This window comes from Sciurus vulgaris, assembly GCF_902686455.1.
Source record: "Sciurus vulgaris genome assembly, chromosome: 14".
NCBI lineage: Eukaryota > Metazoa > Chordata > Mammalia > Rodentia > Sciuridae > Sciurus > Sciurus vulgaris.
Genome location: NC_136475.1, coordinates 87,751,934 through 87,778,361, shown reverse-complemented (window position 1 = coordinate 87,778,361; position 26,428 = coordinate 87,751,934). Strand labels below are relative to the sequence as shown.

The window sequence follows — 26,428 nt, the reverse complement described above, 5'->3', positions numbered from 1 at the left end:
TTTTAACAAAGTTAAGTAGTATATTCTCATTGGTTAAAAGAAGAAAACGGACATTAAAAACAGTTGTTCCCAGTCCTGGCTTTCCATCCCAATCACTGGATAAACTGTCAAAGGTGTACCCCAAGACCCCACCCACCAAATTGTAATTCATTATATCTGGAATGGGCATAGAAAACTCTTTTTTACATGGCTCTGCTGCACATACACATTCCAAACTCTCTAGACTAGAAGATAGAAAACACTGTGAAAAGGCAGGAGATTCTGTCCCCAAGACATGAATGCCCAGAACCCCTCCACGTTTCACTTTCCAATGACAGTTGCAATCAAAGAGTAATAGCTTACAATCAGAAAAGAGCGTTTTAGGAGTTATAGAAGGAACCTGTGAAAGAATGAATATATTTTTAAGCTGTTTTAAAGAATGAACATTTTTTTAAGCTGTTTTATCTTAACTCCCTAAGGTCTCCCTCCCATTGTCTTAACTCCCTAAGGTCACCCTCCCAGTAATGGGAAAAAAGCCCCTAAAGCTGTTCCAAGAAATAGCCCCAAACAGAGAGTAAAAGAGTAAACTGAGCCAGATAACTAGATAGTGCTCAAACAGTAGGATTACCAGAAACTATTGACCAGAATCTACGCCCTGTTGTTAAACACTGTAAAACATGTTGTATGTTATCAGACAACTCAGACCCCCTTTGGAATTTCCTGGCAGCTTTGCTCCCCCATTTTTTTCTTTTTTTTCCCTTTTTTTCCCTTTCATGTGCGACCCCTCCCGATGTGTGGTTTTCTGCCTTTATAAACTTGTAAGATTTTCTGCTAGGGACTCGACCCTTGGACTCCTGCGTGAGTCACGAGTCGGGTCCCAGGGCGCTGGAATAAACACCTCTTGCGGTTTGCATCAAGTGACGCCTCCTGCGGTTGATTGGGGTTGCCGTCGGTCCGAGGGATAGAGTTGGGGTCTCCTTTTTGGAGGTCCTTCACCTGCAAGCAGGTGCAGAGCAGCCCATGGAGGAGTTTCAAGACCTCCTTTTTTATCACTGTGACTCTGGCCAACTGAATAATGGCTCCTAAGTATTCCCTCCCCTCTTCCAATCAGAGGATTGCTCTTCTCTGCCTTTTAACATCAGGCTTGACCATCAATCTTTCTTCTGCCACGGGAACTTAAGGAAGTGATTTGAGCTACTTTTCAGCTAAAGCTTTAAGTCACTGGGGGGGTCTACTCTTGGTTTCCTGGGCCACAGGAAATGAAAAGAAAATACTTTTTCTGCCTGAGTTGTCAAATGAATAAGACATGGAACACAGCAGAAGCCCAACTGCAACAGATATGACACTTATGAGAAATTAGCATTTGCTGTTGCATGCTATTAAGATGTGGGAATCATTTGTTAATGCAGCGTATTTGATCTAAGCTGTCTGATACAGAAGCCTCTACTCCTGTTATTAAAATACTCTGCAACAATCATGGCAGATCTAAGGTATCTTCTTTTCATAAACAATTTACTAAAATACAAAAATACTCCCAGTACAATCTTAGTCAAGCAAATAAACATAAGAGATCTAAAATACCACAATGGAACCAAGTTTCAGCCCTTCTGCATTTCTCCCACCAAAGTGAACTGAGCACTTGTTAACTACTAGGCACCATGCTATTTCCTGGTAATAAAGAGATGAATGAGATACAGAAGAGAAATATAGGAAAGAAAGACAAAGGTGAATAAATAATTCCAATACAGTGTGATAAGGGCTATAATAGAGGCAAGTACAAAGACCTGTCAGAGCACAGAGAAGTCAAGGAAGATTGCACAGTAGGAAGAATCTAAAAGAGCAGTACTTGAAGGATAAGCAGTTATCTGGCAGGGGTGAAAGGGAGGAATCACCATTCTAAACAAAGGAAATAGACCATAAAACAGGAGAGTCTGACAGGTCAAAGAGTTGAGAAGCTCACTGTGAATGGCCTTCTGTTCTCATGGAGAGAAACAAGGCTGAAGAGAGAGGCAGGTGAAGGCACAGGACCTCCCGGCCTCTCTACTTTGATGCTCACATATCTCAATGAAGGCAAATGGCTGTATGTTTTATTCAAAAGGCTCATGCTAAATTGCCGAGTAGAAACAACAAAAAGCTGACTACATACAAAGGATTTACAAGATTCTGTAAAGGAGAATATCACAAACAAGATTACTGGAAAGAATTTAGAGTCACTTCTTTCTGCCTCATAAAACATTCATATTCAATCCATCCTGTTTCCCGCAGTGTTCTGCTGCCATAAGCAACCCACCTCAACTCACAGTAAACCATCCAAATTTAAAATCAGAATACTAAGTACAGACTGCTTATGAGAAGATGGAAAATTTTAAGTAACTAATGAGTAGACATATTTCTCAAAGACGAACCTTTTAGAAACCAAAAACCTACGATGTAGCAATGTTTTCCTTCAAATTTTCAATATGCCGGTCTATGACTATATATCTTGGTGGACTTACTAACAAAAGGTAGGGCAAGAAAATAGACTCAATCAAAACTTAAAATTCAAAGAAGTCTGAAATGTCTTTTGCTTGAAACCAAATCTAATGTTTTGAAAATTACTATAAAGTCAGTGCCTCAAGTGACCGTGCCATCTTGCTTGAGTCCCCTTCAACAGAAAGGGAGGCACCATCACTAGAAATAGCATATTTGGGAGCCGGGTGGTCAACGGTGTGTAGAGCAACATGCCTAAGTTTTATTGTGACTACTGCGATACATACGTCACCCATGACTCTGCATCTGTGAGAAGGACACATTGCAGTGGTAGGACACACACAGGGAATGTGAAAGACTACTATCAGAAATGGACGGAAGAACAGGCTCAGAGCCTGACTGACAAAACAACAGCTGCATTTCAACAAGGAAAGACACCTCCTACTCCATTCGCTGCACCTCCTCCAGCAGGTGCTATCATCCCACCTCCCCCTAGTGTACTGGGTCCTCCTCGCCCTGGTATGATGCCAGCACCTCATATGCGAGGTCCTCCCATGATGCCAATGATGGGCCCTCCTCCTCCTGGGATGATGCCGGTGGGACCTGCTCCTGGAATGAGGCCACCCATGGGAGGCCACATGCCAATGATGCCCGGGCCTCAATGATGAGACCTCCTGCTCGGCCCATGGTGGTGCCCACTCGGCCAGGAATGACACGCCCAGACAGATAAGGATGGAGGGGCGCCTCGTTCAGTTTCATATTATTTGTTCTACTTCACCAGGGATCATGGTGCTGCGACTGGGTGTTTTCTAACAGCATGACGACAAAGACTTGCTCCCCATTTCTATCAAAGAACATAGTTCCAGAGGGGAGAAATGGAAAGAAAAAGTACAGTTTTCATTTGTATTGTAAAATGTGAAAATAAAGTTGTCAGATTTAAAAAAAAAAAAAAAAAATAGCATATTTGATCTATGGCTAAAGTAAGATACTGCCAAATGCAAAACTATGTTGCACTTAACAAAATGACTTTACCACCAGAGAATCTGAACCCTTTAGAATTTAAAAGCTAGGCAGTGGTCTTAAGCAGATATAACAGTGATTAAGAATAATTACAAGATACCCTTATAAGCGCTTGAAAGATTTTCATAAACCATTTGAATGTCATCTCCTATAAGCAGTATCATAAAATATAACAGTTAAGAACACAGCTGTGGTGTTAAAATACTATGTTTGAATGCAGGTTCTTCTACCTACTTGTGTAACCCTGGACTAGTATCTAATCACTTTAGAACACAACTTTCCTTTATATTAAGATAATAAAATCATCTATTTCATAGGACTATTAATTAAATGGTTTAACATCTGCAATACTATGCTGTAAGACTATCAAACTGTTAGTCTTCTTGGTATTAACAGTTTCATGTAGTTAACATGTAGCATAGTCCACAGACTTTAGAACAAACGAATCGAAACAATTTTATAAACTTTTTAAAAATTTTTATATTACACTACTGAAACACTTTTAAAGAAAGACAACCACTTTCTATGTAAAGGGAAATTATTTACAAAGTCTTTTATAAAAATTTATAAATGAAACATATTTCTACAAATAAAAAAGTGCAAAGAATTTTAAGAAGTTAGAATTTGTACTTACATCTGGTTTGGAATGCTGAAATATCTTCAGGGGAAATTTTAAATCCCCTTTAGCTAAAGTTACTAAATATTCTTTTAATAGCTCATTAGCTACACCGGGAGACTGTTTCTCACAGCGATGGAGAAACGGAACCATCCATTGGTAGGCACTTGTCACATATTTGTCTTCAGAACACTGAAAGAATAATTAATTAAAAAAAAAAAAAAAGCATTATATATTGTATTTTCCCAAACAAGTCTTAAAGCTTACCAGTAATCAGATGATGTCAAGCAGGGGAAGCCCCACACTTTCTAAAACAGACACTGCAGGTCACCACCTCACGTGTACCAACAGGCAGCAGAGAATGAGTCCCCTTCTACCTGGAAGGGCTAGAGCAACAATACCGCTGTGGCCCAACTCCCCAGAACAAAACTGATCTGAGGTTCCAAATGGACTAGGCCCAGCTCTGGAAGACACACATGCCACTACACAGTCATGAGGCCCTCTAGAGCAAAGAGATCTACCCACAAGAGGGGTGAGAGAGAGACTATGTGAAGAGGCAGAGAGGGAGACATTAGACCAACAGAAAAAGGGAAAGGGAAAAAGGCACAGGGACAGACAAGAGGTGAGCCAAGAGCCTCTGGAAAGGGAGAGACTTGGGATACAGACTCACTTAGAAAATTCCAGAATTTCTCCCTTCCTTTCCTCTTCTAATTTTGCTCCTTTATATCCACCTTCACAAAATTCCAAATGACACTGATAATTTTACTCGTTATCCATAAAATTATGCAATTGTTTCTTTTAATTACCCCAAGAGATCCACCTGAGTATCTTAAGGGGTGTCCCATGTACAACACAAACCAAGTAGCACTAGGTGGATTACAGGGAAAAGAAAGTGAGAAAAAAGAGAAGTTAGGGTCAGAGGGGAAAAAAGGAGGATGGATGAGAAGGGACAGGTGATAGAGGGTTGGAGAGAGAGGAAGAGAAACAATACAAGAGAGGATGGGAGAGAAAAAGAGGAGTCCAATAAAAGGCAAGCGAAGTATAACAACAGTCAACACAGGTTAGTATTCCTTCAGTAACATATCCATGATGTTTGATTTGGGAGGGAAAAAAAAAAAAATCAAGAAACTTTTATGTACTAAGTTTTCAAGTTTGAAGAACATTTCATTTTTGGTTCAAGACACATATTAGTCAAAGTACAGATAATGTTTAAAAAGAAAGTTAAAACAGAACTTACGCCATTCATCAGTAATCTTAGTTTCTCAATGTCTTTCATCTGCTGGAGTTCTTTCAAGGTCAGGGTTAAGTCACAACCAGCTTCATAGACCAGTGTTTCCAAAGTAACCAAATTATCACACAGAACTAGCAAACCAGGAATGTGCCGCTCCATTCCAAGTCGAATAAGTGACAACGCACAGTCGACCTAATATTGAAAAGCAACAGTAAGTTCCTGAGTAACATATATTTCTCAGACATTCTGAAGTAAAAGCCTACAGTATAGAATCTAATTCTTATAACCATTTTAATTCCATTATTAGAAACATATTTTTTTACCATGAAAGCAGAGTTCTTTATCATATATGTCAAACTGAACTGTTTCAAAAGACTCTATTGGCAAGAAATACCGAGAATAAAGATACTTAAGGAAGGATACCCATCTTAAGTTCACAGAGCAGTTTTACATCCATGTCTCCAATTCTCATGACATATGAACAAAGAGAGGGGAAAGTAACAGCTAGTAGTAACAAAGCCAAATTAATCGTACTTTCCTACATCACTCTGCTTCCAAAAACAGCAACTGTCCCCAGGGTTTTCTGTTCAGGCACTGTCCTTCCACAGTGCCTCCCATATAGAAGGCATTAAATAAATATTTGCTGATTAACTAATTCTGGTACAAACATTTCTTTGGCTCAATTCATTTAGGTTTCATCAGATAAAAGCAAAGAATAATTTCCCTCTAGATACTCGACAGATTGTCATTTGTCCCATAACTTGATCAACTTTATGGAGTGACATTCTCTGACGGATGGTAAAACATCTGTCATGGCCTACACCCATGATCTTTCACACTACCCGAGTCTCCTGCCCCTAGACTAACAATTATTTACTGAGGGCTTACTACGAGTTAACATCATTACTAGCACTAGGAACACAAAGCTGAATGTGTCAAGGCCTCTACCTTCGAAGGTTCCTCAGTCTAAGAAGGAAAATCAACCAGTTAGTCAACACTGGAAGGACAGAGGTAAGTGCTGTGACTGACCAGGATACAAAGAGCACTGAGCCCATCCTGAGGGTGCCACAGCTTCCCAGGTGAGGGAACATGTCAAATGGGCCTGAAGAACCCACGGGCTTTAGTGAGGGAAAGCAGCACGGAAGGCAGGGAGGCAGAGTGCACTGCCATCTAGCTTCACCAGACAGGCGCAATGTGAAGGGCAAGACGGCTGGAGTCCTAAGGAAGAAGGCGCCACATAATGAGGGAAGTGGCCACACTAAAGAATTTGCAGTTTATCCTGAAACACAATACTCTAAACGTTTCCACTGAGGCTGGTCGTAAGCAGATTTACGCTTTGGAAAGAACAGTCGGTATTTACTGAATGATGAATTAATCTGAATGATGATGAGTTGAAATTGCCTAGACTGAAAGTAGGGAGACTAGTCAAGAGAACTGCAGCTGTCGGCATTGGGGGAATCCTGGTGGAAATATCCTGATTCACCCACCCATTCATTTATTCATGTGGGATAAATAAAGTCAAACACTATGTACTGGGCAAAAAAGCTAAGGAGCCAAGCTAAGACAGTATAAATGAAGACATACAGGTGAAGAAAAATAACAAATAATTAGGAAACGAACTATGAAGTTTGGTCATACCAGAGAAGAGCATGAGTAAGAGGGAAGAGGAGTCAACAATGATGGCCTGGGTTTTTCCTTGAAGTCAAAGGGTGGGCATAACAGAACAACATCAAAAATGAGAACCCTGCATTGAATGTGTTGCCACTCAGTAGCCTGTGGAATAGCTCAATGCAGAGGTCCACTATGGGTCCCAAAACAAGAAAACAAAACTTGCAGCTGAAGTAAACATAGATGGCTGGAGATACCACTCAGGAACTCTTGGCACATAAATCAGAGAGGTGTTTGGTGAGAAGATCTGAATGGGCCACACTTGTAGACAAGAATAAGTGACAGGAGAAGCAATCTGGGAAACAGTGATAAGGGACAAGCCAAAGAATGTAAGCCACAGGAGCTGACTAAAATTGCTAAGACAAGGACAACAAAACAATGAAATGTTATCACAGACACCTAAGAAGAGATTTCAGGAAAGTTGTAAATGGTGTCAAAGGACAAGATGTTGAATTAGAAATGAAGGGAACTGGATATTAAGAGGTGAACTGTTAGCCTTTCTGGAAACAGTTTCAGTAGTGTGGTAGAAACAGCCAGACTGGGAAAATGAGGAGCAAGCAAAAACTGATAAAGTGATTACCAAGAGCAGAGGGACTATTTCTAGGCTGAGATATGATGGAAACAAGAAGCTAAAACAATAGCCAAACGGAGATTTTTGTAGTTATAAAAGAGGCAGGATTTGAACTTTCTGTCCTAAAAGGGGGTGGGGGCAGTAAGACTCAATGATGTAGGAAAAGTTAAAGACAAGTGACAGAGAAAATATTCGATGAATTCTGAAAACCCTAAGCAGGCAGGGGTGTGGAATCTGGAGTACAGGTAAAGAGGGAGTTGCTTTGCATGTAAGGAGAGAACACTCTTCCACTGGAAGAGCTTAAAGTGGGGGTGGTGGATGCGAGTTCTCAAATTGTCAAATGAAGTACAAAGCAAGATCACTTTCTGAGACTGATGAGGGAAGGGATGGGGTGCAATGCACAGAGGAGAAAAAAGGAGAGCACAAAGGCAAACTGCTGCAAGGCCACCCAAAGTCAATGGAAGACTGAGGGATTGACAGGGGAACACGATGAGAGCAAAGACTGTCGCAAATAGGTATCCGGGAGATGAAGCAAAAGTAGGTAAAACAGGAGGGATCTGGTATTAATGCATAAAAGTTTTTTACTTAATTCCTAGTAATAAAGATATGATTCATGTTTCAAAGGATATATCTACTTTCATAACAATTTTAAAAAGAACTCACATGAATTTTCAGAAACCATTAAAATCTGATGCATAATTATGTGCAAGTAATAGTTTGAGCACATAATACCTTAGCAATTGATACACACCAATTTTTTTCTGATACAAATTAATCTTTTCAATATCGACTTTGAATTTGTTGTCTTCCCAAATAGTAAAAATGTTTTAAAATCAAATTACTGACACTTTAAATGAAAGTAAACTCTAATACAATTTACAGAATTATACCATATACCCCAAGTCTCAAATGGAAAAAAATCACCACTATGAACATTTTCCTAAACCAACAAGTTTTGCTGAAGGCATTTATAGGCACAAGGAAAAAGAAGTCCCACACCAATTAAAATTCAAAAATGTGAAAAAATATAAAATTGTGCCAGATATCACTTTAATGGCCACACAAAACACCAAAACCTTACAAAGTTTAAAAACAAACACCTTCTAAATGTTTTCAAATAAATAAGAAAAAAATACAAGTCAATCAAGTAAAGCACCCCCAAATCATTCTTTCTTTATAATTATCCTTCATTATTCAAAAAAGAATAAGATGCTTATGAATTATTGCTAGACTATTAAAATTTTTAAATTTCAGAAAGCTCTGTAGTTTTTGGTTTTTGTTGTTGTTGTTTTGTGTGTGGTGCTGGGGACTGAACCCAGGGCTTCGTGCATGCAGGGCAAGCACTCTACCAACTGAGCTGCATCCCCAGCCCTGTAGTTTGCTTGTTTTTTAATCAATTTTTTTAAAGCAGTTTTAGATTCATAGTAAAACTGAACAGAAATAGAAACAGTTGCAGCATGCCTTCTGCCCCACCTCACTCCCTAACACACCCACAACGTGCCCCATCCCATCCAAAGTCCACAGATAACAACAGGTTCACACTTGGTGTTGTACAGTCTATGGATTTGGACAATTGTATAAGGACCTTTATCCACATTTACAGCATCGTAAAGAGTACTACTGCCCTAAAATTCCTCTATGCTCTGCCTCCTCATGTCCCTAACCACTGATATTTTTGTTGTCTCTATGGTTCAACCTTTTCCAGAATGCAACACAGTTGGAATTATATAGTAGGTAGCCTTTCAGATTGGCTTCCTTCACTTTGAAGTTCCTCTGTCTTTCATGGTTTGATAATTCATTTATTTTTAGTGATGAGTTTAATATTCCATCTTCTGGAAATATCATAGTTTATCCATTCACTTATACAATGTTTGTCAATTGCAACAAATGTACCATTAAAATACAAGATGTTAGCAATAGGAAAACTTGGTGGAAGAAGTGTGTAGCACTCCATGGTAGTACTCTACTCAATTTTTCTATAAACCTAAAATTCCTGTAAAAAATAAAGCAAATAAATATAAGCATAGAAAAAATGTTATTTTTTTTAAGTGATGGTCATTTGGCATTCCAGTGTGTGGCACTTTTTCTTTTTGTTACTGCTATTTTTAAAAATTTATTTGAATAATGCTTGAGATATAGATAACAAAATATTTGAACACTAAAAATCGAAGATTTATTACTGATCTTTTTAAAATGTGTACACTAGTTGCCCAGTACTTTTTACAGACATTTTCAAATGTACTACAGTTCATAAACATCTTCAAAAACTTGTGAAGTCAATGATAAATGTTCTTTGGCCATCACCCAAAACATCTAGTACAGAATATTTCCATCAGCTCCAGTAAATAACACATCTTCATTTTTATGAACACTAAAAGTAGGAAATAGATTAAGCAAGAGTTCAAGAAGGCTACCATGTGGAAACACTAGGCCTTTTCAGATACACTAAATAGAAACAGCTTTCGTCCCGCAATGCTGTTGCTCAATAGACCCTTTGGAATCAACCTTTCTGTCAACTACAGACTGACGGTGGGAAAGGAGGTCCAAAGCCAGGACTGAGGGAAGAAAAGAAATGTGACCCACTGGCTAGACCCTGAATGAGACTTCAAAGTGCATTCTGCCATTCTTTGCTCTAAATTACCAACCTCTGTTCTTTAAGATGAACTCAACTATTGCTTACCTTGACAAAGCACTCAAATATTAGCAGAACTGGGGGGTGGGGGGCGGGGGTGCAGGTGGTAGTGTTCATTTTGAAGTACTAGAGATTGAACCTAGGAGCCCTCTACCACTTGAGCTAGGTACCCAGTTCCCTTTTTGTAATTTTAATTTTTTTTAATTTTTCTTTCATTCTAATTAGTTGTACATGACAGTAGAATGCATTTATACTTCTCATAATATTCTGCCTTAGCTTCCCAAGTGACTGAGATTACAGGTACTATACCACCAGGACCAGTCAATTGGCAGAGTTTTTAATGTTCTCAAGTGTATTTTCTTTGTTCTCATTAACTCTGAACTGGAACTAATCCCAAGAGAAAACTGAGTACAGAAAATGTAGGCACCAGGTTGAAAGTCACAAGATCTGTTAGTGAAAGAGTCAATATTCGTATTCAGCAACCCAAGGTCAGTATAATTCTCATCTCTCCGATTCATGCCTCCTCTTTGATGCAATTGTTCTGCATCTCAATAAAGGCCCATAAGCCTAAGAGAAATTGAGCACAGTCTTAAGGAAAACAGCAGAAACCATTTTGAACAAGGTTCCTGAAAGGCAAGATCACAATCAACCATATTACCACACTGTAAAATGGGACTGGTTAAGCACTCTAGGTAAATAAAACCTTTTAAATTAATATGACAGTAAGCCTATTCACAATATGTAGAAAATCAGGGACAGTTTATTTTGTAGCTTACATTGTAAAAGATTTTGAACAACTTTTCTTGCACATATTTGCTCTGTAAGAATCCAAAATAAAAGCCACGAAAACTTCTGAGGCAAAGGATAAATGAACAAAAGTAATAAGAATTACGCATTTCATTCATCCCTTGCAAATTACATCCATGACTCCTGGCTCTGGTGCCCACATCCACTGCATGCACTGAATCCTAAGGACCCAGCAGCACTACACCATCACTGGGCAGCAGCGGTCTTGCCCTCACCTGCCCGGCATGGTGCTCTATCTCTTCCGCTCTCCTCTGATACCAGTCCATAGCCTTCTCAACTGCAAGCTGGGTTGTCCTGTACCTCAGTAACTCAGGCTGGGCGGCATACAAAAATTCACTTTCATCTTGCAGACTCGGCTCTACAACCATCCTGCAAATCATAAAAGGAAGAGTTAACAACTCATTGGAATGCTAGAAAGGATTACAATTTTATGAGAGCAAGAGACAGGGAACAGATGACAAGGGGAGTGTGTGTGTGTGTGTGTGTGTGTGCGCGCGCATGCGTGCGCTTGTGTTTTTTCTCCTATGTATATGCAGAATTAGACACTTTGGGACACTTAATTTATTTTCCCACTGTTTTTCCTGATTTAAAAAATCAGAATGAATAAAACAATTGTGCCACAAACCAATCAAATAAGTACTAACAAAATCCAAAAAAATCAGAATCAGAATCACCCAGGAAGCTTATATAAAATGTACAAGATACCTGTGGCAGGCCTGTTAAATCAAAATCACCTGGGGTGGCCAGTCAGGCCTGGGTTGGCAAATTCCCCCAGATGATTTCAATTGCAATTGGAATTACAAAATCTTGTTTTCATAAAAATAAAATAACAGTTCAAGTATGTTAAGAATATACCTCTACTAGATGCTGACATGGCAGCACTGCACTGGTGTGTGCCCAGCACAGGATTCCCCAGTAAGAGTGAAGAGTAAACACCACCTTAAAGGAACACACACATGAAGAACATGACAAGGATCACAAATTATGAGGAGATTTTAAAAGGATGATCACAGTCAATGGGTGTGGGACAAGAATAAGTTGTAACTTAGACTCCTCAGATGGACTCAGGAAAGCACTGTGTTCCTTTAGGGACATTCATTCATCTAAGGCGAGGTGGTAGCACGTGTGGTTCATTATTGTGATTATAAGGAAGTGAGCTTATATTGGCACCATTTGTCCTTATACAACACATTACTTAAATAAAGTTTATACATCAAAATACTCAAAATAGGTGAAGCACAGTGTAACACTGAAGTGCTTTGCTAAATCTGTGTCCTCCATTCTGCTCAGCAATGTCCAAAACAGACCAGAAGCCACCTAACAAAATTATTATTCAGAAAATTATTATCCAGAAATTATGTTTCACATAATTTTGGCCAATGATACCACTTCTTTTCTCTTCACACTATATTTCTTTAGATAACATTAAAACTTCCCGGGGAATCTTTAAGATCTCCCAGAGCTATGTCAACATTTACATGTAGAACATGTATCATTGAGATACTTGTCTTCTCATTTTTAAAGGTACTTCTTTATTGTAAGCACATTGTATTACTAATAGAGAAAATATTTATCTCTCCTGATATCTGGAAAATAATAAAATATCAAATAATATAATCCATGAGGAAAAAAGGGAAGTGAGCTTATAATTGCGCTACAGAACCTGCAGCGTAATATCCTCACTGAAAGCTGTGAAAACCTGGGCAATTTACTTAGCTAAAACTACCCTAGGATTCCTTTGATTCTAAAATGTGGGGATATTACTATTGCAAGAATGTTGTGAAAATTCAAAGTAACCCACGTACACAGAGAACACTGCCTGGCATAAACCAAATGCTTAATTTTATTTACAGTTATTATTTTTATTGGAATTTCTATCAGGTGTGGTACATGATCAGACACAAAGCCCGTAAATATACCTGGACATCTTATTCACATGCAGGAGACGAGCTACTGTGCTTATGACTGGCACTACAGTAAGGCTCACACACATGAATGATCCTGTACTTAACTAGTCTCCAGTGTCATTAATATTCTTAGCAGGGATTTTTCCCCACCACTGCCATACAAAGTCACATCACTCCTCCAGGCATCGTTTAAATCTGCCCCTTTTCAGCAGGGAAAAATAGCCACCAGCAACTCTGACTCCTTTGATGCCTTTTTTCAATCCTTACTCATTTCCGTCTCAGCACCATCTGAGAGGATTTAACTGCTCTCTCCTTCAGGAATCAGCTTCCTTTTCATTCGGGCAGCAATATAATCAGGATTGCTCTCATCTTTTTGGCTGCTGCTTTTCGGTCACCTGTGCTAGAATATCCTCCTTTACCCAACATTAAATACTAGCACTTCCAGATGCTTAGCCCAGCCCGCTTCTCACTGTATACTCTCTCCAGGTCTCCCTGAAACTCTACAATAGAAATGATCATAGACAATTTAGCTACCATATTTTTACCCATAACCCAGACTTCACTTAGAAGCCTTAAGATCTTCCTGCTGCTTATTCTTAGATGTTTTTCTGGCACTTCAAATGCAACCAGCTCAAGACTAAATCTGTGACATCCTCAGATAATAGCTGTCTTTTTTAAAACAAATCTGATTAAAAATAAGAACACTTCTTATTTTCTGTTCTTGAAGGGGACCTTGCCTTTAGTCTTCCAGCAAGCTCTTCCTTCTACTCCAATACTCCGTCCTCTCTCCCAAACACATCTCCACTGAGTCAATTCCTGCTTATTCTTCGAATCTCAGGTTCCACATCAGTTCCACAGGGACTCTCCCGTGACCTCCACCAAGGTCAGGGGCTTCCCCTTGAATGCCTGCAGTGCCCTGTCATGTCTTTCACAGCACTCTGCACTTCCAGCTGGAGCACACTTCATGAGGACAGGGACTACAGCCCTTTTCTTCCTTCAGAATCCCTGGACCTAACCAAAGACAGAAGCTAATCATCTTGTCATGGCTTTACAAGTTTATCGTTTCAGGAGTTCCCACACAGCAAGGTTGCTTCCACTTAATTGCTGTGGTTTGTCTAAGAAGAAATACCTTCATTTCTGGCATCTACTTGTTAGAATCACAAGAAGACATGGGCTAAGGAGAACCTGGAAGTGTCCAATGAATGGGTCCACCCCTGGGCTGCCAGTGCTGCTCTGTAAAAAGCACCATCTCAAAGAGGGGGCAGGCAGCAGGGAGCAATGTCTTATTTAAATGGAGAGAATTTGTGCAGCAGCAGCATTTCACCTTCCTTAAATGGGCACCAACCTTCCACCTTTTTAAATTTCTCTACCTTTCAATTTCTCATTACAATTAGTAAATAAAGACTTCTAGTTACATATGGTCAATAAATGCCAAGCATTAAGCTCCACTATCTCCCAAAATTCCACTGAATGATAATAAATTCTGGGGTGGGGACATGATTACACACTTAAGAAATTGTTTTATTTCAATTTTTTCCTGGACTTAATAACCTCCCATTGCCCTCTCTCTACTCTTGATTGCTTATATAACCAATGCTAATGTTTTCCAACTAAAACATCAAATATTAAAATATAAACATTTTACAACTGTATTTCAATTACATTATGACATGTCTTCCCCCAAGACCTGGTTCTTGAAGACACTCCTACTCCCCTACTCTCTCCCCCAACTGGGCATAAAGTCATTCAGGGCCTTGTCTTTGCCATGCATATATTAGAGTCCAAGTCTGAATCCAGCAGCTTTCTTCTTCTCACTTCACTCTGTTTTAATAAAGGAAACCTTATAAGGGCTTCCTGAAACAAGGTGTATATGAGTGGCAAATTTTTTGAAACTTGAAAAATTACTTTCACATTTGATGACATTAACGGGATATAGAAATTGATATCAAAAATTTCCTCCTTCAAAAATTTCAAAGAGGGGCTGGGATTGTGGCCCAGTGGTAGAGCACTTGCATGTGTGAGGCACTGGGTTCGATTCCCAGCACCATGTACAAGTAAATAAAAAGTAAAGGTCCATCCACGACTTTTTTAAGTTTCAAAAGGATTGCCCAATTGTCTTCTAGCTTCTTGTGTTTTCTTGAGGTTTCTCAGGTCCTTCTGAGTTCCAATCCTTTCACGTAGTCTTTCTCTTTAGGAAAAAATGTATCCCTGATACTCCAGAAGGTCATGACAATATGCTTTAATGTAATAAGCATTTCAATCTGAATATTCACAACCTTCAATTCTAAGTACAGGATTGAATTATTTCTTATAATTTTATCTCCTTTTATGTCTATGTGTTTTTTAAAGCCTGTCACTTGAATATTAGGTTTGTTTCAATGTATCCTCTCATATTCTAGCTCTGTATTTTCATTCTAAGATCTACAAAAATTCCTTGATTTAATCTTCCAACTCTTCAACATCCCAAGTTCTCTTAAGTCTTTGTTCCCATTTTAAACAATCATATTTATCTAACAAATATAAGCTTATCTCCCAGGGAATATCATAATTTTTGAAGTTTCCTTCTGTCAACAAGTGCATTTCTCTCAGTTCCGCTTTCTGTGTGTTTCCTCACCAGTTCATTTGTTCTGCCTGCTGCAGTCTCTCCGTAGATGTCAGGAAGCTCTGTGAGTGTGGCAAAAACTGCTCCTGGTTGAATCTGCTGTACCCCTGGAGTGCCCTAACCTTTGGAGACAATGCCTCAGTATCTAGAGCCCTCTTTCAGAGGCTACTCCACTTCTGCAGAAAGGAATTCTCCAAACTTCTTCTTGGGGATTATGCCTGCTTCTGGGAGCAGGGAGTAGGAAAGAAAGTCAGTTTCAGTATTCAGGATACATTTTACCTAATCTCCTGGATTTTCAAACCCATTGCTTCATCCCCTCCTATGCTATGCCTGGTATCCATGAATCTGGAGGCTTTCCAGCTAACTAGAGGTCCTCTGGTCTCTGGTCTCATTTAGGGAAAATATGGAAGAAAGACAGCTAAGAGGTATTTGCCCAATTTTGAGGAGTGGGGACTAAAGAAATTCAAAGGTTTCTCATATGGACTTTCACTCCCTATCTTATCTCCCAACCCCTTCAACAATATTTCATATTTCCACATTCTGACATTTTTTCCCCCAAGTTAAATCTTGTAAAAATGAAAATTAAAACTAAGTGAAAAACAGAGATACATATATAGCAATATTGTAACTATGAGGAAAAAAACTTTATCTGAAAAATTAAAAGAAAACAGCTAAAATGAAGAATTATAATAAAATAATTTTACAATAATTCCTTAGTAACATTTAGTATTTTCTCATGGAAAAGTTTCAACATAACCAAATCAACCGTTTGTTGTTGGTTTTTTTTGTTTGTTTGTTTTAATTTTTCCTTAACTTCACCCAAATGCTCTAAGTCAGGGAGCACCATGAAGTAAGTGATCATACATCACTTTTTCACAGGGCCATCTATTCACCTATCCCACAAAGAAATGAGGATGTCTGGTGTGGGCTGATACTGACCTGCACTCCAATTCCTCGCACCAGTCTTTAGCTCGGTGTTTATGTTCATGCCAAGGAACGATCATCAAGGAATCACCATTGCAACTTAAATAAAAAAAAAAAAAAAAAAATTCACACATGATATTTAAAATACACATCATCTAGTTTCATAAGGCATATGACTAGCTACCAAGAAATATAAACCAAAAAGTGTCTCTGTAACCCTAACCATCAAGATTTCTCATTATGGTATTTTAAGTGTCATATGATACATATAGTATGCATATGTAACTGAGAAATGCCATATTGCTGATTCCCCTTCAATCATAAGAAGTTTCAAAAAGAAAAAGGAAATTCTGAACAAAAAAACTGGCAAAGAATTAAAGAATGGTATGGGTATATGTTCATTCATGCATTCTAAAATTCATCAAGAGCCTGTACTACATACTCTACACATTAACATAAAAGATTCTCTACCCAAAAAGGCTACAATATAGACCAGTGCTATCCCAAAGGAACTCCCAGTGATTACAGAAATGGTCTATGAGTCATCCAACACAGTGTATCTATAAGGCACCTGAAATACAGCTCCAGATACTAAGAAAGAGAATTAAGTAATTCTATTTAATTTTAATTCATTTATACTTAAGTAGCCACATGTCTCTAGTGGCTATCATATTGGACAACAGCAAGAGTGGAGAAATTATTTTGCAGGTTGAAAAGCATAACTAAAAGATGACAAAAAAGAAAATCTAAGAAACACAAAGATGAATTCTGACACTGGTTGGGATGAAGAATAATTTTAAAAGAAAAGGGAGGTAAACCCAATATGGTAGTGGAGCAATTTGGTACAAATCAGGAAATAAACTATCCTTTAACAGTCTATACAGTCTTTGGCACAAGATTTTTCAAAGACAGGTGTTTTCAACATTATTGCTAAGGTTTCTTTTATTTTTAACTCCCACAGATCTGTGAAACTACTGAATCACTCTGAATAAAGAAAAAAGACAAAACTCTTAAAAACAAACTTCAATTACCTTGCCTTTAAAGTTCAATAAAACATTTTACTTCTTATTTCTGAGTATCAATAGTGGCATTTTCCTAAAATTTATCAAAGCCCCAGAAAAAGAACTAAACGTACTCATATTATTAGGTGACGAAACAAGCTTTGCACAAGAAAGACTTCATAAACATCTGAAAATTATGCCGGTGAAGAGATTGGTCTTCGTGTAAAAAGTAATAGGAAATTACTGGAGGGTTGTAAAGTGGGAGAAGGCAGCTAATGAGGTCTGGGAAGGTGATGATGAGGACTCATCAGTCAATAGCAAATTATCCAAAGCCCAGCTTCCTCAGATGTGTAAAATAGGAAGTTTATGATACAATAAAAACACAGCTTTTCAGTTAGCCTATGCTATCCTAGCAAACTATGTACCAGACATATTCTAAAGGATGAGTTCATACTTCTGAATCAATCAGATGATTTAGAACAAATAACCTAACAGAATTTCATCTGCCACCAAATAAGAAAATATTTTCTTCCATGCCGTCAATAACTAATATTTTATCACAAACCACTGAAATGAAAAGTAAAATTGGAAACATTGGAATACAATGGTATACCAATGCACACCCTTCCAACATAGTAAATTAAGAGCAATGAACAGAGAATGGTGGGGAAAATTAACCTAGCAAGCTATTATGCCTTTTCTAATTAAAGCAGACACGGTTCCTTAGGCTACACAAAACGTTTTCTAAAAGAATTTCACGAAACTGTATCACACATTGAGATTCATATTTTCTATATAAAGCACATGTTAGATACAACAGTGATTATTACTAAAATGATCAGTAATATTGGAGGACCCTCAGCAAAATAATACTTATTTGGAATCTAGAGTATAGAAAATTATAAAACTTTTGTTATCTTCATTGAACAGAAATGGAAAGGATAAAATAACTATATTTACAAAACATATTAAAATCAAGTTCTGCTCAGAAACCCATTGGGAAAGGTAGACCTGAAGAGTTCTGATTCCTGTTTCTAATGTGCTAATAGAACTGCTACTATTATTTTATTTGCAATGACCAGCAACAATAATTCTTAACCTCATTCAGTCCTACCAATCTAATGTGGATGACATTAGCTTCCTCATACTACATTGAAACATTGTTTATCCTCATAAAGCTAACAAATGACAGTCATGTTTCAAACACACCAGACAGCTAGAATCCAAAGCTTATATTTTTAGCTAGCATATTACCTTGCCTCTAGAAAGGATGTACCACTCAACTACATTTGTACCACTCCCTTATTTTATACACAGTAGGAACCACCCAAATTTAAGCACAGCAGCATTTGCCCAATTTTATGTTACCATGTGTATATCCCTTTACATGTATAATTAAGATACATTTAATCTAAGATATATAATACATAATTTTATGAAACTAACTTCTACCCCAAGTGGTTTAATCTCAGATCTGATCACCAATGTTTACATAAAGATAAAAACTGTCTGCTCTTTCATTTTCTAACAAATGTTTCCATAAAAAAAAATTATTTTAAAACCAAATTTTAGGAGTCTAAAGGGCTTGCTAAAAAAGTAACAAAAGTTCTTTATTTTGCTTCAAATGATAGCATTTAAGAAACAAGACCCAAGTATGGTGTTACATGCCTATAAACCAAGTGAGTCAGGAGGTTGAGGCAGGAGAATTGCAAATTTGATGTTAGCTGGGCAACTTGCCAAGATCCTGTCTCAAAGTAAGATTAAAAAAAGGGATGGGGATGTAGCTCAGTGGTAAAGTAGCCCTGGGTTCAATCCCCAGTACAACCCACAAGAGAGATAGAAATAAAGAAAAACAGAGCGCTTTCCAAAACAGAATAAAAACTCCTTAAAGGCCAATTTTTTATTTTGTCTACAGCTACATTCTTAGCACCTAAAATAGTGCCTGCTATTCAGCAGACTCTAAAAACAATATGTGTTGGTTAAATTAAATGATTGACAGCACAACAAAATTTTTAAACTGACCTCATGAGTATCACAACAGATCAAGACTGGAATGTGGCAATGAAAGGGAACAGTTTGTTAATAAAAATCAGATATGTCAAGGAGGTATTCTTCTACAGCATGGAATCTAGGATTTGAGAGTGAATATGAGCATGACTTCCTAACACATACTATCAAACTGATGAAAGGGTAAGCTCCACGGGCCAAGTATCCCTCTTCCAAAATGCTTGAGATGGAAGGGTTTGATTACTAAAGTTCTGCAGATTTTGGAGTATTTGCACAGAGAGTGTCATGTAAGCACACCCAAAAATTTATACTTTGAAGTACATCCAATTGCAGGTATTAGATCTTGAAATTACAAATAGAAAGCCCATAGTTACAGATATCTCATTGTACTACAGGATTTTTTAAAAAAAAGGCTGACTAATATACAATTCTCTAAAACTCAACATTCTTTATACATCAAAATAACTGATTGGTTCTATTCTTGCTTATTAAAAATACCCAAATTTTATTTATTATTTCATACAGGATGATAGACTCCTTAATAAAATTCAGAAGAAAACTTCTTCACTGATTCTGTTCAGACCTAAAATATTAATCACATAAGTCAATTACCAAATGGACAAATCCAATTCAAAATAAACCTAGAAACCATACTGCAACTCTCAGAATTACACAAAGTTTGGTTAGTTGCAAAACTTACACCATAAATCCAAAGTTTAAAAAAAAAAAAAAACACACAAAATTTTATTTACATACTTCATTTCATCTTACTCTTTTTTTTTTTCCACCTCTCTACTAAGGAAGTTCTAAAATGCAAGTACATCATGCCCACTAAAAATATATATATATAATTACATAGTAAACTGAAATTATCTCTTTACAAAATAGCTGCTTTTGCTTAATTTTAGAAATTCTTTATATTATAATGCTGCTGTTTTATTCTTAAACAATAAAGTGTAGGTTTCATTTGAAGGTAACACTTATCTGTCAGCAAAGAATAAAAGTAACAAGTTGTTATATTTAACGATGTCCTCCCCAATTATTTCCCACACTGTAATGGTTAACTCGAATTGTCAACTTGATTGGATTAAGGGATACCCATGATTAAGAGGCTTCCTGGTGTGTCCATGAGGGTGTGTCTAGGAATGACTGGAATGTGGGATAGGAACTGGAGTGGAGTCCCTCCCTAAGCATGGGCAGCGCCGCCCAATAGGATGGAATAAAAGTTGGAAAAAAAAAGAAGCAGATGCAGATGCAAACTGGACTCTTCTTGAACAGGTTCTTGATCGCTGCTTCTATCATCTGAGGATATCAGACTCTCACTTCTTCACTCTTCCAAAGCGGACTATGCCAGTGATTCTCCAGGTAGTTTTCAGAAGCCTTGGTCTTAGACTAGGGTGGCACTGTTGATCCTTCTTGTTCTGGGGCTTCTGTGTCTTGGACTGCGTAGCTGCTGGTTCTCCCAGCTCTCCAGCAGCAGACGGTCATTTTGGACTACGTATCTTCTGGTTGTGTCAGCCAATCTAATAAATTCCCTTCTTAAAATCATACTTCCTGTTGATTCTGTTCCTCTAGAGAACCCTAATACACACACTAAATATAAATGCTTTATTTGAAGGAAATTTATCAAAAACTGACTTCCCAAAAGCTCTTTTATCCAGGTTCAATGCCTTGAAAACAAAAGACTAAGTAGACACTATTTTTACTAATTACCACATTTTATACATTGGTTTTAAGATGTGCAGTTATATTTATTTCTATTATTTAACAAAGAATAAAATGTTCTGTTAAATAGAGCACAAAAAATAGCAATCATTTGGGCCTGGGTATGTAACTGCACTACAGTTACCATGGCTGGACAAGTCAAACTGATCTGAACTCAATGGAAAACCAATCAAAGAGCTGGTGATCCATCCTAATGTCAAGATGGAAAAAAGCTGCCCAAAGAATGTTCTTCTGAATCAATGAGATTCAATTTCTTTAATAAATAATTTACAAAACAGAGCAGAAACTAATAACAATGTTTAAATGAGAGAAAAGTGGGGGGAAAAGCAATACCCTAATTTGGATTATCTGCTTCCCGTTACCAAATTCATCTCTGGGACACAGTTGCCTCATCTACCTAGTAAATACTATAAAATTATCTGCCCCAATAAAAACAAGACAAAAGCAAATATTTTCTTGGATTCTGATTCTTTAAAATAATTGAGTATGCTCTTAGAAGTCTAACCCTGATGTCAAACTGTGGTTCTATCCTGCATGGCCTCATAACCTCAATGGAACTATTCAACCTGCCTGTTCCTCAGTTTCCTATTAAAATAGGGATAGTAACAGGATAGGAAGGATTACATTAGCACATATAAAAACCTCAAAATAGCACCTAGCATACAGTAAATGTTCAATGTTAACCATCACAGAAGTATCTTTTCATAAGTAGCAAATACAAGATACACGTGACTGTGGTTACATTTCAAGATGTACTTTATGATAAATAGCAACACCACATTAATATTTATATGTCAATGATTATTTCCACAAATATTGAAAAACTGCAATAAACTCTGATTCAATCCTGAGTAAAATGACATCTGGCCAATACATTATCAATAATGAGAAAACATGAGTTAATTTATGAGATAAAATAGCAACGATTTTCAAAAGCATCGTCTCCCTCCTAAATGCTTAAAACCAAGTTTAAAAACAAGTTTTAACTATGATCAAAGTATGATTTGATTATTTCAGAGAACTAGTTTGAAAAATCATTAAAGTTTAGGGGAAAGGCACAAACTCTCCAATGGTATAGCACTGAAGAATCTCCCAGAAAAGTCAATAAAATAACTGATAGGCTTTTTATAAAAGATGATTAATGTCAATAAAATAAAAAGGACAACATAGGAGTAGAGAAGTCACTAGAATGAAAACCGGCCCCATCCACCATTCTCCCATCTTCATCTTAGAAAGATGATCCTAATTTTGAACAAGAGACACTGAAGGTCCTCAAAATAAAAAATAAAAAAGGTTGCCTATGCTTGTTATAAGCAAAACTACCAGAGTGGGGGGCGGTGGGGGAGATGTCCTCAAACCCCATTCAACAGACTTTCATGTTAGCAAGAATAAGCTACACTGGCCAACAGAAAAATCTCCCAAACAAAACATTAATGCAGTGAAGTTTATATTCAGCATCTGGTATTATACATGTAATATTCATAAATGCATGTTTTATTTTTATAATGATACTCATATTTGTAATATTGCACCAATGGAAAATAGGGACTCAAAACTGTTGAACTATAACTTTCATCTATAGTATTTATAGTATTTCATTCAGTGAGGGAGAATACACATTATGTGTGATTATATTCCCTTCAAAGATCTGAGGTCTAAGAGTCAACTAAGGATTGATGAAGTTATCCTCATATAGGGAGGCCCCCAAATCCATAATTTTCCAAGAGGAAGGAATGTAAGAGAAATCAGTAAACTTCATTCGTTATTCTGTTACTCAGACTGACACAGAACCAACAGAGAGAATAATAGTAAGACCCTTACTTAGCATTACTGAAAATCAACCAGACCCTGACAAATCTCCTTTGGTCTATTAACTAGACCAAAAAACCTACTTCCAGGACAAAGATAAAAATACATGACATACGAATTTATTAACTATAAAACCACTGAAATGTGCCAAAATGTTCATGAACTGTTTCAGAGTACATTATTAACTGTGAACCTATGCTAGTCTGTAGTGCTAATGGATTTTGAACAAAAGAATTAGAGAATATTTTATATCCTTTTCATTCACATAATCGAAAAATAGCATAAATAATACCTATGCAGACCACAAGTTACAGGAAGACTAACTCCTTCACTGTCACCCATTAAAATATCTGTATATTCTTGCCTCTAAAACCTATGCTGAATGGGCATTTTACACACTATCTATAAAGCTATTCAACTTTGCCCAACCTAATACTTACACAGAACTTACTACAATGAACGCGAATATAAATCACTAAGTAATTACAGGTATAAACTCAACAGTCTCAAGAGCCAGACAATAACATCCTTCCTACTTTACAGTAGAGGTAGCACAGGCATAGACACACCAAACAACTTGTCCCAAGTCACACAGCTAATAAGATGCAGCTGGAATTTGAGCCTGGGAAAGCTGTTCCAGAGTCTTCACCCTGAGCCACCCTGATATTCTATGTAATCCCACCTTTTCTTCTAACTCCATATCTTACATCCAGGCCATCAGCAAATTTCAGTTTCCTACAGATGATTCTACAACATTCAAATACCCTTCTTTTTCTACATCCTTGCTACTTTCACCTGGACAACTCATGTGGCATTTACTCTGTGTAATCTTATGATACATATGTGATATATTCTTCATGTTTTCCTGGTGTTCCTAACTATTATTTCATCAATTTCCTAGTATATGTTTTGTCACTAAAAGTAAATATGCTTTCTGGTAAATACCTCTTTGCATCCATCGCAACTCCTAGTAGTACTACAGGTATAGTAATAATACATGAATAATAATTTTAACTTATATGTTTAATTATATATTTAGTAATTAGTTAATATAGTATAGTTTATATAATTAATCAGCAATTTTATTAATCATAAAGTGTTAATTCATTTAAATGTTTAATTTGTGGTTGAGCCTTAATACCTCAACTTTAATACCTCACAGGGGATCAAATACAGTATTGAGAAAAGCATCACCTGACTCTTGACTAAAGAATGTTTTGGTCCTACATAACAAACCAAAAAGTAAGCCTCATGTCCAAGTGACTTAGCTATACCCCAGAAGAAAGCCTCAATACACATTTAGAAAGAAAAAACTCTAACAAAAGTTTCTACCACCCAACCCAGTCATGTTACATTCACAATGTCAGCCAGTGAATCAAAAATTACCAGGAATGCAAAGAAAAAGAAAATTAAGGTCCATTACCAAAGGAAAAATTATTTTTAAAACAAATCAAAAAACACCATGAATGACATAAGTAGCAACATAGAAAATTTAAAAAGACTCAAATCTACCAGGAATAAAAAATCCACTATCAGCAATGAAAAATACACTGAGATTAAAACACATACACACATAACCCTAATGGCATTAATAGCAGACACTGAAAAAGGTAATATCTTTAAAGACACAGTGGTAGAAACTATCCAAAATGGAAACATAGGGCAGAAAAACAGAAAAATGAGCTATGACATAAGATCAAGAAGCCAACATACATATAATTGGGGCACAGGGGGATGAGGGAATGTATGTATTATTGGAAATGGGAGAGAGGGAAGGGAAAAAATATTGAGGAAAGAATATAAACAATTTTCCTAAATTTGGTGAAATCTCTAAGCCCAGAAATCCAAAAAACAAAAAATTAGAATAAACACAGAAAGCAACACTAAGTCACAGCATAATAAAATAGCGCAAAATCAATTAAGTAAAATCTTATAAGTATACATATAAAACAAGATACAAGAGAAAATAAGAGTGACAACAGATCTCTCATCAAAAGCAATGTGAAGGGTTGGGGATATAGCTCAGTTGGTAGAGTGCTTGCCTTGCAAGAACAAGTCCCTGGGGGTTCAATACCCAGCACCACAAAAATGATAAAAAAAAAAAAAAAAAAAAAAAAAAAAAAAGCAATGTGAGGCTGGAGACAAGGGGGTGGCACTTCTGAAGTACTAAAAGAAGAAAACTAACGAAGAGAAAGTACTGGGATTCAATGAAGCAAACTATGCTATATGCATTTATGAATATGTCAAAATCAACCACATGATTATGTATAACTATAATGCACTAATAATATTAAATAAAACTGGCAGCCTAGAATACTAGGCAAACATATCTTTCAAAACACAGGCAAAATACAGACTTCTTCAGACATAGAAAAATAGATAATTCCTTACCAGCAGACCAACCAGTACTGTAGAAATGCTAAAGAAAATCTTTCAGGCAGAAAGAAACTAATACTAGACAGAAATGTAGACTTCACTAGGCAATGAAGAGCACTGGAAATGGTAAATACATGGGTAAATATAAAATACATGTCTTAATTTAAAATTACTGATTAAAGCAAAAATGGGAAAAATTTATTGTGGAGTTCATAACACACATCAAACAATAGTTCAAAAGGAAAGAAATGGAAAATTCTTTTGGAAAGTTCTTATTTTATGAGTACTATTTTTGAAAGCAGACTTTCAAAGTACACTTTGCTTTCAGAGTTTAGGTATAATAGTCTTCAAAAACCACTCTAGTGTTTAACAGAGAAAACTATCGTGTTGTTATCAGGTAGTAGTTCTCTTAGATGAGGTGACTAAAAGGAGAGAACATAGGGATGCTGGTAATATAGTTTCTTAATTGTGTTCACTATGCAAAAATGTGTCAAGCTGTACATTTTCCAGTTTCTATAATTCAATAAAATTTAAATTAAAAAAAAACCTTGACTTCCTTTAAAACAAGGCTCACTATATAGTTTCATTAGTAATATGGAATGTCAGATACCTCTTGCCAGCAAAGGGACACTGACCCAGATTTGAAATCAAAGCAGGAAGAAATGATTAGTCTGTTAGAGCCGCTAAAACAAACAATTTGCAATGGGGTAATTTACAAACAACAGAAATTTATTTTAGTGTTCTGGAGGCTAAAAAGTCCAAGAGTAAGAAGCTGGTGGGCTTGTTGTCTGGTGAGGGGGCCAGTCTCCACTTTCAAGATGCCCCCTATTGCTGTGTCCTCCAGAGGGGACAAACACAGTATCCACATTTTGTGGAAGGGTTGGAAGGGCAAGAAGATGCTCCCTTAAAGCTTGAGCTTTTACAAGGGCACCAACAACATCCATGAGGGCAGAGCCCTCAACCAAATCACCTCCCAAAGGTCATGCCTCATCATACTGCTGTACTAGAGATTCCGCGCCAACACTCATTTTGGACATAGCACTATCATTCAAACCATAGTCATTCCCCATTTAATTTTTCAATT

The 26,428-nt window shown here is 37.1% G+C and overlaps 1 protein-coding gene and 1 pseudogene across 2 annotated transcripts in view; one reads left to right on the top strand and one right to left on the bottom strand.

Annotated features, from left to right (window-relative positions):
• Positions 1 to 26,428, bottom strand: part of NBAS (NBAS subunit of NRZ tethering complex) — a 343,098-nt gene that overhangs the window by 199,529 nt on the left and 117,141 nt on the right. The window contains exons 22-25 of the mRNA XM_079111365.1: positions 16,442 to 16,525; positions 11,209 to 11,362; positions 5,322 to 5,507; positions 4,103 to 4,276 (exon numbers count right to left, since the gene is read on the bottom strand). Coding sequence (XP_078967491.1) covers positions 4,103 to 4,276; positions 5,322 to 5,507; positions 11,209 to 11,362; positions 16,442 to 16,525 — 598 coding nt within the window. The remainder of the gene's footprint in view (positions 1 to 4,102; positions 4,277 to 5,321; positions 5,508 to 11,208; positions 11,363 to 16,441; positions 16,526 to 26,428) is intronic.
• LOC306643597 (U1 small nuclear ribonucleoprotein C-like) lies at positions 2,696 to 3,995 on the top strand (annotated as a pseudogene). Its single transcript has one exon. The product of its transcript is annotated as a U1 small nuclear ribonucleoprotein C-like (transcript).